Source organism: Haliaeetus leucocephalus, unplaced genomic scaffold (assembly GCF_000737465.1).
Source record: "Haliaeetus leucocephalus isolate CR32 unplaced genomic scaffold, Haliaeetus_leucocephalus-4.0 Scaffold730, whole genome shotgun sequence".
NCBI lineage: Eukaryota > Metazoa > Chordata > Aves > Accipitriformes > Accipitridae > Haliaeetus > Haliaeetus leucocephalus.
Window position 1 is genome coordinate 298700 of NW_010973166.1, and position 13647 is coordinate 312346.

Consider the following 13647-nt stretch of genomic DNA (forward strand, 5'->3'; position numbering starts at 1 on the left):
CCCAAAGATGACACCACCCAGCACCCTGCCTTTGCCAGAAGTGTCAGCAGCATCGGACCTACTGAACCGGGCACCTACATGCAGTCCTTCTCTGTGTCCTTAGAGCTGTCAGTGCAGTAGAAAAACTTCCCCTTGAAGAGCTGGACAGCAATGACAGCAAAGATGAACATGAAGAGCTTGTAGACAATGAGGATGTTGAAGACATTCTTGAGGGAAGTCACCACGCAATCAAAGACGGCCTGAAGGAGAGGGCATAGCTCACCTTGGGGAACCGACAGCCTTGGCAAAGGGCAGGACCAAAGCCTTCCTCAAGACTACCATAGGGAAAGACATTTCCCACTCCTGGGGTGGAAAGGAGAAAAGAGCTGGGCCTTCTCCCAGGCAAAGGGCTATTTTATGAGTGAGTTTAACACCTGGAGTACCCCCCCAGCACACACACGGACACCAAGCAGCCCCTGAGACAGCAGCAGGGATGGATATTTATATCCTCCAATGTTCTCTGCAACCAGGGCAGCAGACAGGGGACAGCCCCGATGATGTAATTAGCAGCACTCAAGACCAATTAGTAAACACTTTGTTTCACATCACCCCAGATAACAAGGCAGAGCGAATACTTCTGCCTGCAATAGCAGCACCTCCCTAGGCTGGGCTGTGCTCTCAGCCCTAGTTCTCACAGCACTTTAAAAAAGAGAGGAATGTCCTTATCCCTGCTTCATGCTGAAGACAGAGGTGTCCAGAAATGAGCTGACACGGGCTGAATCCATCCACTGATTGGGAGGAACAGCTGGCTTTAAAATTCATGTCTCTGGGGTGCCACCCTGGGCCTCATCCATCAGCCAAATATCACCTTGTGAAAAAAACTCAGGGCTTCCTTGGTCTCTTACTCCTTTCTGGCTCTATACCCCATCAGCTAAGGCAGGGAAATCCATAATCCTACCTGCGCTGCATAAATAATCCCTCTATTCAGATGGGAAATCCCCCTCCGGTGCAACACCATGACAGCACAGCACACAAAATCCCGAGTTGTTTGCAAGCTGCTCTAGTGGGCAAGGTAATGAACTTTGGAAAGAGATTTGAGGTCTTCCAAAGCCAGGGCAGCCTATTTTATCAGGAGAGCATCTGGGCTTTGCTGCCTCGTGTCCACTCCAGCCCTGCCTTCCCTGGCAGAGGAACTAACTGTGACACCTTGCAGAGATCCAGGCTTGCTTTTAATAACTCACTGCACCTCCAGATACGAAGCATCTTGTTTGGCATTGTGTTTGAAAACAGGGCTCCTAAAACTACTTGTTCATTGCTCACGAGCAAATCAATGCACGTGGTCCTTGCACCCACTGGTCCATGCTGGAGGAGACAGGTGTAAGGCAGGAGATGGGGATCATTACCTTCAGCTTGGGCAGTCGCTTGATGGTTTTCAGAGGCCTCAAGACCCGTAGCACACGGAGAGACTTGATGGTCTTGATATCCCGGCCCTTGTTGGTCCTACCGTGTTGGAGGGAGGCACACGTACCCAAAAATGAAACGGAGAGACAATAACCTTGCAGACCCGGGGCTGGATGCTCAGGGGTTTTCAACAGCTGACAACACCCCTCCCCCCCCCAGCATGCGTGAGGATGGGAACAGGAGGGCCACATGCCATCGTGGGGGCCAGCACTCACAAATGTGTGACTGCTGAGCGCTCAGCCCGCCTAAACGAGTCTCCTCCAACACACGTGCCTACAGCTGGCAGAGATGAAAAATGAACCAATCCTCTCCTCCTTGGGATTAGCACCTTTCCCCTTCACTGGGGAGCAGCAAGCTTAACACATCCCCTCGTTGTGGAAAGCAGCAACATGCCAGGGCTGGGGCAGACGACGCAATGCTCTGCCCAAGCAAGGGCAGCTGCCCGAAGGGTGCTGTGGCACGCTGCCCTCCGTCGTGTCCCAAAGGCACGCTGCTCAACGGGGCCATGGAGGTTCGCTTCCCTAGTGCAGGCATGTGCCATTTGCAGATGGGGCTTGCAAAAGGCCATGACCATTGCAAATTGTTTTCTTCCATTGCTACTGGCTGCAAGGAATTCACAAAAAAATGAGGGAGATGCAGTCAATGAGGTCTACATGCAGGTCTCTCACCAAAGGTTTTCCATCCTGGTTTAAACTCAAGATTCATGGTCCTCACTTTCACCTAGGGAAGCACATGCTCTACGCTTGGTTTCTCTGCACAAATGCTGTCTCTTACAACTTTCTGCCTTATTCTATCAGTGCTACCTAACTTGGTCAGCCTGGTCTTCCATCTCAGAAAATCTCAGCCCTCTCTTCTCTCTCCAGATCAGAACTGCACTTGCCTCCAGCCCAATTCAGCTGAGGGAGGGCAGAGCTTACTATTAGGATTATTTAGAAAAGCAGCACTAAGACCCCACGTGACCCTCATTTCTTGAATGTGGTGATTAATCCCAACCACAATACCAGGGTCTTTTTCTTGTCTTTTAATTAAAGCCATGCTGGAACCCAGGATGGAGCAGAGAGGTCCTGGTGAAGGTGGCACAGTTTGTATCCACCAGGCACCATCAAAAAATGTCAAGGAACTGACTTACAACAACAGACTCTCCAAATTACACAGCTCCTTTGCAAGGATTAATGCAACAGGTAGCACAATAATGAGCTTAATCATTAAAAGAAGTAAACAAAACCACTAATTAATAGTCCTCCCTAGGAGCACAGCCCCACAAATGCATGGGAGCAACTGTACAAATAGCCCCAGGACTCGCTTTGCACCTCCCATCTCCTGTTTTGCTCAGTGTCAGGGCCTGGGTAAGCAGCTGGGACATCCGACTCGGGGCTGGGATGAGGATTTAGGGCAGTGGTGCCAGCTGCCACCAGGGCAACTCAACTGCAATGGTTTACATCTGCTGAGGAGGGACCTCTTCAGTCCTCAAGAAACCTCCTGTGGATTTTCTTGGGTTCTAACACAGATATGGATGTAGGTCTGGATAACACCAGGAGAAAAGCCTGGTCTTGCTGTGTCTACGGCCGAGGCTGAGCTCTCCTCAGGCCCCTGAGCTTGGCATGAACCACATCCCATGCCCTCGGAGGATGTCAGGGCTGTAGTCCCTACAGCTCTTCAGTGCAGGCAAAGCTCCCACCGGGGCAGAGCCTTCAGCTCTGCAGCAGACACAGCTTTGCCCTGCTCCCTTGGGTGTGCTTCACGCTCTCTCAGAGTACTGCACAGACACTGATAGCTGCAATGAAAGCACCCTCCTTTGAAGGCAAGGAATTGCATTGCTTGCAAAGAAAATCCCTTCTGCACTTTCCCAGAGCACACCACCTTTAATGCATCCTGGGGCAATGCAGGGGTACATGCAGAGCAGCACACTCCAGTCTCTGCAAACGCAGCTAAGGGTCAGCACAGGCGTCAGACAGACGGACACTCGCCTGCACCTGTCCCCCTTGTGCTCCCCAGGGCGGCACCCCGCAGCAACCCGAACGGCATAGTTACCCCAAAGCATTCCTGTCGGCGATCCAGCCCAGCAGCCACCAAACCGCACCAACAGAGAGAGGGAAAAAGAAAGAAGAAAGGAAGAAGGTAAGAAAAGCATCAGGGCAGCTGCACGGGGACGACTGCAGCCTCTCGGGCAGCTCTCCATCACCCCACGCCTGGGTTGAAAGGCACGAGGAGTAGATCATGTGGTGTCCTCCAGGATGGGCTTATCTCCAGGGAGAGACTCATCCAGCGAGCCACGAGCCCCTGCCCTCCCTGCTGGAGGTTTTGGGAGGGTGGGTGCATAGTGAAACCTCTGCTGCAAGAAGAACCCACAGAGAGCAGGACAGTGGGTGACAGTGGGTGGGCACATGGTCCTCCTTGGCCAGGAATCGGGGAGGGACCTCGAGGCTCAGCCCCAACCTGCCTTTGGTGCCTCCAAGGGAACCTACCTGCAAAGCCCCAGTAGTTCCCATCCAAACAGGCTAACTCTGCTAAATCACCTCCATCAAGAAATCCACTGATTAAGAGCCTGAGCTGCAGCACGGAATTTCCTGCAACCCAGCAGAACACACTCTCAGACAAGCCGAGGTGGTCTACAAGGTCCCTAGCTCCAAACCAAACCTCCATCCTTGCTTGGGCTGAGTCCCTGCCATGTGCACGCAGAGCACTCAGTGCTGGGGCAAGGCCTACAAAGTAAAACATTTCATAAAAACCATAAAAATAACCCCAGACTCTGGCTGCATGTTAGTGAGACAGGTAGAAGGTGTGTTGAAAAGGTGATAGTTTAACTCTGTAGCACTTCTGTGATGGGATACCAGACCTCCATCCTAACCAGCCTCACACCAGGTTATTTTGCAGTGTGTAAGGGTCCCTCTTGCTTCCAGACACTGGTGCTGATGAGCACGAGGAGATGCTGCTCAGCAAAGAGGCACCTCTGCTGGGTACCTCGGGGTGGAGAAACTTCTGCCCTTGCTCACCAGGTGAGATGATGAGGGCTACACACTGACCACTCAACCTTTCCACCAACCCTTCCACCGCTCAGCATTTCCCGCTGCTGCAAGCGCACAGGCATAGGCATCACTGCCTCTTGGCAGCTCCGCAAAGCTGCAAGTGAGCGCCGATCCTCTGCGTAATGCCTCCTTGGAGGGTGCCATGGAAGGCAAAAGCGAGCAGGGTCTTTAGTTACGGTTCTCGTTATTTCAGCTAATTTAATTTGAACTCTTTGGAGATTTACGGTTTTATAGTGGGCTTTTTATTTAGGCTGCATTTGGATTGACGTATTCGCTTTCCACATGGAGAGCTATGGATGAGCCAAGATGACTTCTCACTCAGGATGTATAGGCTCTGAGGGGGCAATGGACAAGCTACAACGGCACACGGCGACACGGCTTTATGAATGGACACTTGCTCATTGGTGATTTTGATATGGCACTGACAGCCAGCAGATGATGGTGGCACTGCTGGACCAGCTCAGGGACCTCCTGTTGTGCCCACAGCTACCCAGGATGCCCGCAGGAAAACTAAACCGCAGAGGGGAGGCAAAAGGGGCAGAAAACCCAAATAGCATGGCATGTCCCAGCACTTCTTCAACCGGGAAGTGCTGGACCTGGTCACCAGCCGCTCTCAGCCATGTAATTGCTGCAGCCGCTCCATGGGCGTCGCTTTGCCCATCCAGCACCGTGGAGGCGAGGCAAGGGAGAGGGAGGACACATCCCCCCCAGCCCCACATCAAAGAGCTCATGGAGGGAGGTGAAAAGGAGAGGGATTCAGACATCACCACCAGAGTTTTCCTCTCAAGACCAGGAGGGAGGGAGGGAGGGCGGCAGGTTGGGATATATATAGCCGGCAAATGTCCTGCGGCTCCTGGGGCCACAGCGGCGACAGGCTGCTGAGGGGAGAGGCAGGTGTTCTTATAAATGCTTTATAATGTATAAACCCATTAGAAATTGCTGTGGTTCCTTTGTTCTTCTCATCCCCAAAGCCATGAGATCATCTCCTCTAGCAGGAGCCACTGTCACACGTGGGGGAGAAGGACAATCCTGCAGGTTTACGTTATAGAGCCATCATCCACAATACAAGCAACTCAGTATCTATTCAGCTACGGCTACCAGAGTGGGCAGGCAACGTAGATGCTTGCTGCAAACATATGTGGAGATGCAACAGCCCTCTCCATGAGAGGGGGTTCAGTGCCACAGCCAATGGGGGTGCTCACCCTTGAGAATTCAGCTGCCCTGTGCCCAAAGGGACCCGTCCTTCCCTCGGGAGGCTGGGTGGAAGTAGGCAGGTGGCAGAAGGTGTTGGATGGGGCACAGCATCTTCCCCATGTGCTCAGTGCTGGCAGGCAGGGACCCTGCCAGCTCCAGGAACTGTGTCACCTTTGCAGGGTGGGGGCCCACCACCGATTCTGGTACTGTCAGCGGCAGTGAGGACACCTGCCCACCCAGGAGCAGGCTGAGCCATCAAGCTATGGTCCTTCAGCCATCAAAAAGTCTTGATGAAAGATGTCTTGGAAGGAAAAGGCTCCCCTGTCCTCCCCTAAAGCCCCTCAAACCATCCAGCACATCTTCAGGCTGCTGATGCCCTTGACCCCCCCCCAGACATGCTCTGAGGGGCTGCCCTGGCAGAGAGGGGGATCAGGCAGACCCCAGAGATGCTTGATCCATCCTCATGGTGGCCTGAGTGGCCTTCTGGGGGTTCGGAGCCAGTGGATCTGCCCTACACCCCTTCCCCATGCCAGGGTCGGCAGTCAGCCCCCGGCCCTGCCCAGGAGCTGGTTCATCCCTGCTCCGAGCAAACTGAATTCTCCCATGCTCTTCCCAAGGAGAGAGCAGCAGCTGAAAGCACCGGGTGAGGACAGGGGTGAGGAGGGTGAGGAAGGCAAAAGCAACCGGCTGGGGAGGGTGCCAATGGGTGAGAGCAAGGGGAAGGAGCTGCTGCCCAGCCAGGGATTAGATGGGAGGAACGGATTATGGGCTGTAATCCATCAAGCGACCTTGGGGCTTGGACCCAGCCACTGCAAGAGCCTTGCACAGTACCTGGGCTGTGGACAGGGAGAGGGCTCCAGTCTGCGCGGCTGCCAGGCCCTCCCCTCTCACCAGCACTAACACCACCACTGCCAGTGTCAAAGGCACAAAGAGAGAACAACAGTGTGACAAACCCACAGCATCTCCTCTCTTCTCCCTCCTTGGGCACCGACAGGCCATCACGGCCCCAGGGACCAGAGGGTGCCCCTTGCCCGCTCTCTGGGTGCCAGTGCATGCCTCCTCGTGCTCACACCGCACTACCTGCCCCAGCACAGAGGAGGGCAGAGCAGCATGAAAGTCATCCCTGGATGCTTCTCCCCTCCATGGCACGGGCACCACAGACATCAAGTCACTCTGTGGAGGAGGACCCACTTGCAGGTGCCACAAGCTCGGTACCAGAGCCCAACCGCAAGGCAACGCTCAGCAGGAACATGCTGCAGAGCAAGCACGCAGCACCCTGCCCTCAGTGTGTTGCTGCAGAAGATGTGGGCACAAACCCTACTGGCCACGTCCCCATTCCTGCAGGGCTCTGGGGCAACGCTCCCCCTTGGAGCAGGGGAAAAGCCACCGGCCAGGGATACCACTTCCAGCACAAACATGTTTGCAGAGCAGCTCCACCTGGCAGGCTGCTGCTTTTGCTGTCTCTGTGAGCCCCTGGATGCGTTGCAGGTGTGTAACTCCAGCTCTGCCACCCTTGGGTCTTTTTCCCCTCTCTAACAGCCCCTTCTGCCCTCTTTCAAGTCCACCTTCACCACCAACCTCTTCCTAGCATCTCCAGCTTTCTTTGCCTTGCCCCCTGCCTGCTTGCTCACCAGCATTTGACAAACAAGGAGAAATACATCTCTGGAGCAGCCACACACCGCTGCCAGGAGCCATCCCAGAAACAGAGCAGAAGGGTGTAGAGAAATAAAAAAAAAATATCAGGGTCTAGTAGCCGTAACACACAATTGCATCCTCCTCCCACCCCAGCCAAGGGAAGGCAGGGAGCTGATAATAATGACGGCCACTTACGCCAAGGCAAAAGCCACCAGCGCTCCCACCACCACGATGAAATCCAGGATGTTCCAGAGGTCTCGGAAGTAGGAGCCGTCCTGCAGGATCAAGCCCTGATCAATCATCTGCAGGGGGGAAATGGTGAGAAAAAACAGGAAGGGAATGAGCAGCTTGGACATCAAGTGGAAGCAGCTGCAGGTGGGATATGCTGGGGACAGAGACATCGCTGGGGAGCAGCAGACCTGTCCCTGCGCCCCAGTTACATCTTTTGGGAGCCTGGAGACTGATAAAAGTGGTGCTGAGCACTCTCGACTCCCAGCACTAAGAACCAGGCTTTAAAGTCTCCATCATCCAAATTTAGGACCAGAATCGAAAAAACTGAGCTATTTCCCACCCACTGCAAGGACACCGTGGGACAGAGCATCCCCAGAGCAGCCAGCCCGCAAGGCCTCTTACCTTGATAACCATCTCAAAGGTGAAGACGCCAGTGAAGACGTAGTCGAAATACCTCAAGACCTGCAGAGAGAGGGCACGGGTGCTCTGCAGCCACTGCCAAGCAAATGGGCTCGCTGGTGCCCACCCAGACCCCATTACCACCCCGTACCAGGGCTCGCCTGGCTCAGGTGCAGACAGAGGGTTGGTTTGCTTGCCCCAAACCCAGCCTGTTCCCTAAGAGTTCAGGACAGCCATAAACCCAGCCTGCAAAGGCAGGAGAGAAACATTTCCCACGCATGGTGCAAGTGGCTCTGAAATCATGCTGTGAACCAGAATCATGCTCCCCCACACCAGTCCCTGTGCGCATCAGCATCTCCCCAGTTTAAGCTACTTTACTATTGACAAGGCACCCTAGTCTGCTCCCCAGGCTCTAAACCCTGCATGTGGGAGGCTAATAGGGATTTCCAGGTTTTATAAAGGAAGGTGATGTTGAAGAAGTCAGACCCCACAGCGCGGAGCAAGCACTGTCACTGGCTGCCCTGATCCGTGTTCCACATGTGCCCCACCACAGAAGCTAAAATCCTACAAGACCTCTGCCTGCGGGATGGGGGGAGCAGGGGAGGTTTGCAATCACTTTGTTGCGGTCGGAGTTGGTGAGGACGGGATCCTCCGCCGCGAGGGCGATGCTGCTGGCAGCGATCACCAGGAGGATGCACATCTCGAAGTAGCGCAGGTTCACGATGTAGTGGCAAGCCCTCCGCACCCTGCAGGGAGACAGCCCGCACCCCATCCTGTGAGCCCCTGGCATGCCCCAGGCATGGCCCACGTGCAAAACCCACCCCACGACATCAGCTTCCAGAGCAGAAAGATGGGCAGCAAAGTCTGGGGAGCAAAACAAGGGAGCCCAAGGGTGGTTTGGGCTTGCTGACCCCTTTGCTTGGCCATTGCAGCCCCCCAGACACACCACAGCCAGCCAGGGAGAGTCCCTCAGAAACTGGGGTGTTTATTCTTCCAGGCTGCTGGAGCTGGGCAAGAGCTACAGGGGAGCAGAAAACTGCAGAAAAATGTAACAAGCATTGAATAAAAATCACAGCTAGCAATCAGCAGTTGGGACAAAAAACCATGAGTGTGGCTGGCACACACAGAGAGCACTGCCAGGGCTTGGGGAACACCGTGGCTGGTTATCCAGGCCGTTTGGGAGATATTCAGCCCCCTTCCCAAGGGGATCCCTGTCTTCAGTCATGGCTAGGGTCCTTCCCCTTGCAGCCCTCCCCAACCCAAGGCTCCTACAGTCCAAAAAATGTCTCACGGGTTGGTGGTGCTGAAGATGAACATGGAGCTGTGCGGCACCATCGCTTTTCCCGTCTCGCTTTTCTCCTTCTTCCTCTTCTTCTTCTCCATCTCCGCCTCATCCTCTTTGGTCTCAGCCTCCTTTAAGGGGCTGGCTTCACCATCTGTCTTGTTGCTAACTGCAGGAAAGCGAGAGCCTTTGCCCGGCCTTGCAGACAAACAGCACCCTGGGGTGTCCCTGACACCCGAGCACGTGCAACCCCCCTGGTTTCTGCTTTGCACCCCTGTGCCGTTATGGGGAAGGGAACCAGAAGGGAAGAAAAGACATGAGCTGCCAGGATGAAGCAGACGAAAGGAGTTTTAACAAGGCCAGCTTTCGCGGTGCTGTTTAATTAATAACTCCATTTAGAGCAGCTCACCTTGACAGCGAGGATGCTGTTAAGGGGTTTGAGCAGCAGCGAGCTGGGCGGGGGCTGTGGATGTGTTAGGAAAAACAAGGGATGCGAGTGTTTTGCCCAAGCGGAGAGGAAGGGAGAAGGAGGGATCAGGCGAAGGGGCGGGTGGGAAGGAGGTGAGAAAGGGAGAAGCTCCCCAGGGGATGGTGGCACATCAGCATTGCATTCAGGTTTCCCTGCAAAACTGGGGTGCTGGAGGGAGGTGCTATAAGGAGCAGCAAGGAAAGCCTCCCCAGCTGATGGACGTGGATAGGAAAAGCCGTGCAAGCAGCTTTCCATCCCCACAGGGTCCCTGAAGGCCAGGAGAGGGGCTCAGGAAAGAGAGACAGGTCCTCACTCTGTACCACAGCGGAGTCGTGGACATCGATCATGATGGTGGTGCTCTCCGTGGCCTTCTCGGTGTTGGGGGTGATGGAGGAGAGGTCGGGCTCGCTCCGGCTGACGGTGCGGCTGGCCTCCAGCAGCGCTTGCTCACTGGTGTCCAGGCTGCTACAGTCCTGCTCCGTCAGGCTGCCCGTCTTCCCCCGGGGAGCCTCGGGTACTGCTTGTGGGGGGCTCCCCTCCTCAGCGGTCCCAACCAGCTCGGCATCGCCGGCAGGGACCCCGTTCGTCCTGCAGGAGGGATGTGGGAGAAAAAGAGGTGCGAGAAGCTAAGGGGACAGGACGAGGAGCTGCGAGAACTGTAAGATGCCCTCCCCAGGTACCAACCTGACAGGCTCCCCGCTCGCCTCCGGCTCCCCCTGAATCAGTGCCTCTGCTGCGGCCGCATCCCCGCACCGGTCCCCATCCTGCGCCCCCTCTGTGGGGCTGGCCTCCTCAAGACCCATCTCCTGGCTGGCTGAGCGGCTCCCCAGGGCACCGGCTGGCTCCTTCCCCTCCATCCGGGCTCTGCGGTGCCGGCTGCGCCGCTGGCTCTGCCTCATCCTGGCCCTATCCTCGATGCTGCCTCCTGCCCCATCCTGCTCACCCGGCTCACAGTTCCCGTGGCACGATTTCTGGTGCCACGACTCCTTGTCTCGCTTGACCCGGGGCGAGGGGCTCCTCCTGTCCTCACCACCACCGGGGTTGGCTCCTGGGGCCGGCTGCTCGGGTCCCTCGGCCGGCGGCCGCTCGCCCTTGCCGCCCTGCTCCTCGGTGCATTTCTCCAGGGCGACGCCGTCCCCCTGTTTCTTCCTGCGGAAGATGCTGGCATGGGGGTTGATGAGGGCCGGTTCTTCCTTGTTGATGCCCTCCTGGCTGGACATCTGCATGTGCCGGCGCAGCTGGCTGGTGCGCTGCTCCCACACCGACATGTGGTGCCGCCGGCGACGCTCCCGCCTGCAACGGGGGACAGCAAGGGGTCGGCATCTCGGCTGCCCCCCCGGTGAAGCACCCACCCTCAGTTTAATTTTGGAATCCCAGGGAGAAGGAAATGCCATCCCCAGGGCTACGGGCTGGGCTCCTGCTTCGTTCCCAGCCCTCTGGCATCCCTCTGGTGCTGGTAGGGGCTGGAAATGGGGCTGAGACTGTACTTCTGCCCCTTCAGAAGGCATCAGGCTAATGGAGGACCAGCCCCAGCAGCCTCACAGCTGCCCTGACGCTTTTGGGCAGCATGGCCAGCTTGCTGGGAGCAGCCAGCACCCTACCTTGCCCTATCCCAGCCAGGTGGTGACCACTTTCCTCTTGCCTGATTGCCTGGGGACACCTTCTTAAATATGGGCAATGCCCTCTCACTGCAGCCGGGGATCCCTCCTTGTACTGGGCATGCCTTTGCATCGCCAGCCTCTTGGAGCTGGGCTCCTTTTCGGAGCGGCACTGCCCTAACAGTACAAATGACAGTGTCGGGGACTCTGATGCCAGAGACAGCTTGATGGCAAGGGTGGCAGTCCTGATGGGATGGGGACAGTGAGTAAGAGGGGAAAAGATGCCAGGTCCAAGACCTGCCTTTCTCAATGAGAGATGGCCCTCCGAGACATTTGCAATGGAGAACGTCACCAGGCGCAGGAGGTCCCCTCCCTCCCTGTGCTTAGCTACGCTCGGCCGGGACAGCCTCTCACCCAGCACGTCCCAGGCAGGAAGACTGCCCCAAGGGTAGGGGAGCACTGGTTTCAGTTGTCTGCAGGGGAAGGAGCTGTACTGGGCTTCTCTATGTTCCTGCAGGTCTGCTCTAGGGAGGACTAGGCTATACCATGAAACCTTTGCAGTGCCATAAACACGCACACAAACACCCTGGAGAAAACAGATGTGCCCTTCCCAACACACCTAGGCACACAGAAACACCCACGAGCACACACATATACATACACTGCTCACCCCCCCCGAGCACACGCGACTGCACATCCACAGACAACGGCACGCACCAACACACACGTACTGCACGGCACGGCACACGCACGAGGAGGTTGGGCGCACACAAAACCACGACTGCACGCACAAATCCACAAAGGCACGCACACAGGGGTGCAAAGGAGCACACTGAATACAGGCACGCACGCACACACACACACACGACCCCCCGCCTCCAGCCGAGGAGGTCGGAGGGGACCGGTGTGCGCCCCGGCCCCACGGACGCACAGAAAGCACAGGAGCCACAGACGACACGCGACCCCACGGCCCACATACAGGTGGCTGCTGCGTGGCTCCCACATCGACATGTGGTGTCTCCTTCGCCTGTCTCTTCTGGGGAGGAAAAACAAATGGGTTCAATCCCCCCTTCACCCCTCTTTTGACTCGTGTGGGCAATACAGAGAGGTGGCCCCCCACCCCGGGCAGCCGGCAGCTCTTTGCCTATCGGCTGCCGGGATGCCGGAGTGCAGCAGCCAGCGGTGAACCCCCTTGCAAGTATGTGCTTGCACACCGGCAACAAGCTGCCTGCAAGGCTGCCTGCACTCACACTCACGCGCTGCGATTCTTTTCAGGGGGGGCCACGGAGTCTTCCCTGCGGTGACCAGCCGTGCAGCAGCAGCACGGGGAGAGCAGTGCAGGCTGCAGCCCCTCAGAGGCCCCGGTACCTCCTTGGATATTTAACAGCTCTTTCAAACTGCTCCAAATTCACTTCTCCCGAACAACACGTGGCAATTTGAAAGAGGAAGCGATGCGTCAGGCCAGCCCCAAGCTGCTCAGAGCCGTCGCCATGGGTAGATGCTGCCCTGAGACCACAGAGGGGAACGTGAAGCTCCCCAGCAAAAGCAAGGCAAAGCCCAGGGCTGAGATGCCACAGACCCCCTGTCATCTTAGCAGCCCTGACACAGAGAAGCTTAACAGGGCTGTCAGTGCCCTTCACCCCCACCGACTTCAGGCAGCTGGGGGGATTCAAGGCTTTATCCTTTGTATCAGCACAGAAAAGATTCAGATACGCACAGCTCCAAGCAAACAGCCACGAGCATATGCAAATGTGCATGCAGTGATTTACAGGGTTTGCTCTTTCCAATTGCCATGTGTGTGTGCAGGACATGCAAGCAAATATACTTCAGCCGCACGGGACCGAGCACTGATGTGCACACAGAACTCACACCGGTGAGACAGGGTGCATCTCACTGCCATCCTGCGAGTGCACCAATACCCTCAGCCCCCTGGGTGAGTCACGCTGGTGATTGCCTCATTACGGCCTCCTTATGGCCACATGCACGGGAATAGCCCGGTGCCACGCTCAAGGCAGAGAGTAAGTTGCAGGCGCCCGCCGCCATCCCTGCAGCAAGTGGCCGAGCCTTCAAACGCATCCACGCACCACGTTAGGCACCAACACATGACAGCATCCGCATGCGTCCATCTGGCCACCCACTCGTCAAACAGCTCTGAGCCATCTGCACCAACGGCACCCATGTACAAATACAATACTCCGACCGGCACCGCAGCCGCCCACACCAACCTGGCCACGTGGGAGCACTCATCCCCGAGCACCACCGGACCTCTCTGCAGGCAGGAACGCGTGTACCAAACCTGCCTGCGCTGAGTACCCACATAGAAATGAAGCCATCTGTGTCTGCGCACACCCAAACACTGAGACCAGCTCGGCT

At 56.4% G+C, this 13647-nt stretch overlaps 1 protein-coding gene across 1 annotated transcript in view; it reads right to left on the reverse strand.

The window, feature by feature from the left end:
• CACNA1E (calcium channel, voltage-dependent, R type, alpha 1E subunit) overlaps positions 1-13647 on the reverse strand; it is a 171774-nt gene that overhangs the window by 23635 nt on the left and 134492 nt on the right. Inside the window, exons 21-30 of the mRNA XM_010580622.1 lie at positions 12254-12310; positions 10361-10969; positions 9990-10264; positions 9217-9376; positions 8542-8671; positions 7929-7988; positions 7491-7597; positions 3472-3483; positions 1383-1479; positions 79-239 (exon numbers count right to left, since the gene is read on the reverse strand). Of these exons, the coding sequence (XP_010578924.1) occupies positions 79-239; positions 1383-1479; positions 3472-3483; positions 7491-7597; positions 7929-7988; positions 8542-8671; positions 9217-9376; positions 9990-10264; positions 10361-10969; positions 12254-12310 (1668 nt within the window). The remainder of the gene's footprint in view (positions 1-78; positions 240-1382; positions 1480-3471; positions 3484-7490; positions 7598-7928; positions 7989-8541; positions 8672-9216; positions 9377-9989; positions 10265-10360; positions 10970-12253; positions 12311-13647) is intronic.